This window comes from Vigna radiata, chromosome 9 (assembly GCF_000741045.1).
Source record: "Vigna radiata var. radiata cultivar VC1973A chromosome 9, Vradiata_ver6, whole genome shotgun sequence".
NCBI lineage: Eukaryota > Viridiplantae > Streptophyta > Magnoliopsida > Fabales > Fabaceae > Vigna > Vigna radiata.
Window position 1 is genome coordinate 9,667,047 of NC_028359.1, and position 4,924 is coordinate 9,671,970.

The window sequence follows — 4,924 nt, forward strand, 5'->3', positions numbered from 1 at the left end:
TCCTTCTCATCTCAAGAGATGTTTCGCTTATTGTGCATTATTCCCCAAAGACCATAGGTTTGACAAGGAGAGCTTAATTTTGTTATGGATGGCTCAAAATTTTGTACATTGCTCTCAACAAAGCAAGCCTCCNGAAGAAGTAGGTGAAAACTACTTCAATGATCTNGTATCAAGGTCATTCTTTAAACAAATAACTTGGTACAACGAAACATATTTTGTTATGCACGACCTTCTCAATGATTTAGCAAAATATGTTTCAGGTGAAATCTGCTACAGGTTAGGTGTTGATGGTGAAAAAATAGTATCAAGGAAAACCCGTCACATATACGTAAGCTGTCCAATTCAATATTATACGACTTTATGTGATGCTAAAGGGTTACGGACATTTATAGCAATTCAGAAGCGTTGTAAGATGCCAATAGAAGAGTTAATCTCCAACTTTAAGTTTTTACGGGTCTTATCAATGCGTTGGTGTATTAAGGTGCCTGGCACTATAGGCAATCTTATACATCTCCGTTCGTTAGACCTTTTGGGTACCGACATAGAGAGACTTCCTGACTCAATCTGTTCACTCTATAACTTGCAAGAATTGAAACTAAACAATTGTGTCAAATTGAAGGAGTTGCCTTTGACTTTGCATGGGCTCACCAATTTGCGCCGCCTTGAACTTATCGGAACTACTTTAACAATGGTTCCACACCGTTTAGGAAAGTTGAAGAATCTTCAGGTGTGGATGGACAATTTTGAGGTTGGCAAAAGTAGTGAGTTCAGTATTCAACAATTAGGAGAACTTGATCTTCATGCAGAGTAGTTCTCAATTAAAAATCTTGAAAATATCTCAAATCCCTATGAGATGAATTTGAAGAATAAAACACGTATTATGAGCTTGAGATTACAATGGAATTTAGAGCGGAACGATGACGATTCAATAAAAGAAAGAGAAGTACTTGAGAATCTGCAACCTTCCAGACATTTGAAGCACTTGTCAATAGATGGCTATGGTGGCACACAATTTCCCCGTTGGTTATCCAATAATTCTTTATCGAATTTGGTGTCCTTAACCTTGAAAAATTGTAAATATTGCTTATGGTTGCCTTCCCTTGGACTTTTGACATTTCTGGAGGAGTTGAGAATTGATGGCCTTGATTGGATAGGAAGGATATATGCTGATTTCTACGGGAATAGCTCTTCTGCATTTGCATCGTTGAAAACGTTGAGCTTTAAAGATATGAAGGAATGGGAAGAATGGCAGTTCATGACCGGTGCTTTTCCAAGTCTTCAAAGTCTTTTTCTGACGAATTGTCCCAAGCTAAAAGAATTGCCAAACATACTTTGTCATTTAAAGAGACTATTTATAAATAACTGCCGCCAACTTGGGGCTCCGATTCCTGTGGCCGGAGAGATTCCCAGGCAGGTTATTTATTTTGGTCCAGGCATCAGTATTCCCATTAGCCATTGGTACCATTCCCTTGTTGAATTGGATATCGGACATGGTTGTGACTCTCTCACTACCTTTCCTCTAGATTTGTTCCCAAAACTCGGCGAGCTTTCTTTAATACACTGTTACAATCTACGGATAATATCGCAGGAGCACCCTCATAATCATTTGAAGTATTTGATGATTCGACATTGCCCTGAATTTGAATCATTTCCCAATGAAGGATTATTTGTACCTCAGCTAGNGNCATTNNNTATTANNGGATTNGAGAAATTGAAGTCAATGCCTAAATGCATGTCTGCCCTTCTTCCATCTCTTAATTGTCTGTACATACGCAATTGTCCAGCGCTGGAGTTGTCCGAAGAATGTTTGCCATCAAATGTAAAACTCTTGTATCTCGTGAATTGCTCCAAACTTGTGGCCTCCCTAAAGGGCGCTTGGGGAATCAACCCTTCCTTAAAAGACTTACATATTAGCAAAGTGGATTTGGAGTGTTTTCCGGGTAAAGGTTTGCTCCCACTTTCTCTTGTTAAACTAGAGATAGATAATTATCCAAATCTTAAGAAACTGGACTACAGGGGTCTCTGTCACCTCTCCTCTCTTCAGATATTGACTCTTTATAACTGTCCTAGACTCCAATGCTTGCCAGAGGAGGGTCTGCCCAAATCCATTTCAACACTCGAAATTGAAGATTGTCCGTTACTCAAACAGCGGTGCAAGAAAGAAGGTAAAGACTGGGAAAAGATTGCTCACATTAAATCCATATGCGTTGATTAACAAGAAGTAAAGATATAAGTGGAAAGACAAAGTGTACGAATGCAGCAGTTCTCATATGCTTACATTTGTCGTCTGGTTCGTCAGATTCTCCTCACTATCTTTGAAGCATTTCAAATACAGTCTTATTTACTGCAAATATTTTAATATCAAATTTTTTTCTTTTTAAGGTCGTATTATCGTTATTCTCTTTTGAAGTTGGTTAGCAATGTTTATACTTAAGAAACAGAGTTATGGTTAAAAAACAGTCCAGGATACCTTTTGAAATGAGGAAGGAGTTCTTCTTCAAAGTTCAAGCGATCAGCGTTGTCAAGTATCTGCTTACTAAGAATGTCAAATTTCATGAAAACTTAGACTTAGGTCCAAAAATGGATTTTATATCCCAAACACACTTTATATAGTTTGGCGTGTGCATAACTTCTTTTATGCCTATTTTTCTTTTTGCTTATATTTAATTTAACTGTGTGAATCATTTATGTGTTTAAGATATTTTTTACAATAGCTTCTAACATGTTTTTATTTTTTGCTATATGCTGGATTCTGTTTTGAAATATTTATGGAATATTTGTTTCAGAATTTGCTAAGATTGTATCCTCTATATCTACTTTAAACCCAACACTTATATCTAAACAATGTCTTGGTGGAATTATTGCTTTCATTGACAAAGTTTAGTATGAGGAAATTTCTTTATGTTTTATTGACTGATATTATAATTTAAAAATATATCAACTTAGTTGTTGTCTTATAATAGAGAATTCCAAATAAATACCAGTAGAATGGAATAAATTATATTTAGTCACTTGTAGCCCTCTGTTAGTAATCACTTTCAATGCACTAAGATAGTTGTAGAACACATTGGCTCACAATATTATCATTCTAATGATATAATCTTCATTTTCTCTGTATTATAAGATAGCTTCCTTGTATCTATTTTCAACTATACGTTTCTTATATTGCTGCTTTGAATTATTTTGGTAAAAATTAAATTTAAATAACTTATATTCTTTATTTATTACCGGCGTCAACTGATGCTCCCTTCCCATGTGACGAAAGAGGATCAATTGGAGAAATAGATTAGCAAAATCACTATAAATTCAGGCAAATATGAGAAATCTGAGAACTTTTAGAGTACTGTGATTTTTTTTTTTTATAATTTAACTTTTGTAAATGTTAAATACTCCACTTTTTTTTTTATATACTAAACCAAACAAAGAATGAAAATTTCGGGTAATTAACTTTGTGTATTGTTATACTATTGTTATATCTTCAATTAGTCATTATGAAAAATATATTTTATTAAATTATGATATTATGAATACAATTGGATATTTATAAAAATAGAATTTTCGAATTATGATAGTTGTAAATAACATATTTTATTTAATATTCTATTAGAAAAATGACAATTACAATTGTTAATATATATATATATATATATATATATATATATATATATATTCTTTCAGACTTAAAAAAACAATTAATGTTTATTCCTCTTACCAAAAGACTAATGCTTTCTTGTATTTAATTTTTTTCACAACATATGTTTAATGGGTTTCTTAAAATATTTTCGCGCTTAATTTTTTTCACTAACAGACTTCTAATGGGGTTCTTAAAATATTTTCACACTTAATTTCTTCTAATGGGTCTCTTAAAATATTTTTGCTCTCAATTTTTTTTAATTTAAACACTAAAAAACGTTTGTTCTTTCACCAACTGACTTCAAAAAGAAAATTAGCCTATGTTCTTGTGACCAATAAATTTCTAATGAGTCTCTAAATATTTTTGCGCTTAATTTTTTATGAATATGAATACTAAAAGACGTCTGTTCTTTCATCAACAGACTTCAAAAAGGAAATTAACGTCTCTTCTTCTAACCAATCGACGTTTAATGGGTCTCTTAAAATATCTTCGCACTTTAATTTTTTATGAATTTGAATACTAAAAGACGTCTCTTCTTTCACCAACAGACTTCAAAAAGACAATTAACGTCTGTTCCTCTAGCCAACTGACGTCAATCGTGTGATTTTATTTATAATATTGTCACCGATCATTTTAACGTTGGGTGTTTGGTTGTCAGACATTGAACGTTAAACGTTGTACGCCTATTTTGTATTAGTGTCATTAGTAAACGTTAGAAAAAAAAATCATTCTCATATATACTAATTTTAACTTCACTTTACTTTTGCTTAATTTTATTAACAAACATCCAATAGATTCAAAAGCATTAGCCTTTATATTCAAAAAAATGTGAGCAAAGTATTTTCTTGTTAGATATAAAAATTAAAGTAGTTGAAAGTTAGAGCTAATTTATAGTTCTTTTATATATATATTTGGTGGAATATTAGATAATTGTGTAAGCCTTTGTATGTTCATATCATTTCAATTGTTTGGAAATGGTTGTGTTTGTATAAATTTTTGATAGGATTATGATAGAACTCAATGGTAAATTCTATATTTAAAAGAAAAAACATTTTCAATGATGGTTGTGGTGCCAATTCATTCATTTTTAATAACAGTTGTGACGCCAATTGTCGTTATATATATTTGTTGATATCATAAAAGATCATTATTAAGATATCCGTGTTGAATCTCTCTTATTAAAGTAACTATAAACATACCGGCTTAAGATTCTGAATTATGAACTTATTCATAACTTATCAGTGTTGAATCTCTCGTATTATTCTAAAAAACCTCACATTACATATTTGA

General features: G+C 32.1%; 1 protein-coding gene across 1 annotated transcript in view; it reads left to right on the plus strand.

Moving 5' to 3' along the window:
• The window catches only part of LOC106773278 (putative disease resistance protein At3g14460), a 66,412-nt gene extending 63,741 nt beyond the window's left edge, over positions 1–2,671 (plus strand). Inside the window, 1 exon segment of the mRNA XM_022786504.1 lies at positions 1–2,671. Coding sequence (XP_022642225.1) covers positions 1–2,215 — 2,215 coding nt within the window. The 3' untranslated portion in view covers positions 2,216–2,671.
• The last annotated feature ends 2,253 nt before the right edge of the window (positions 2,672–4,924 follow it).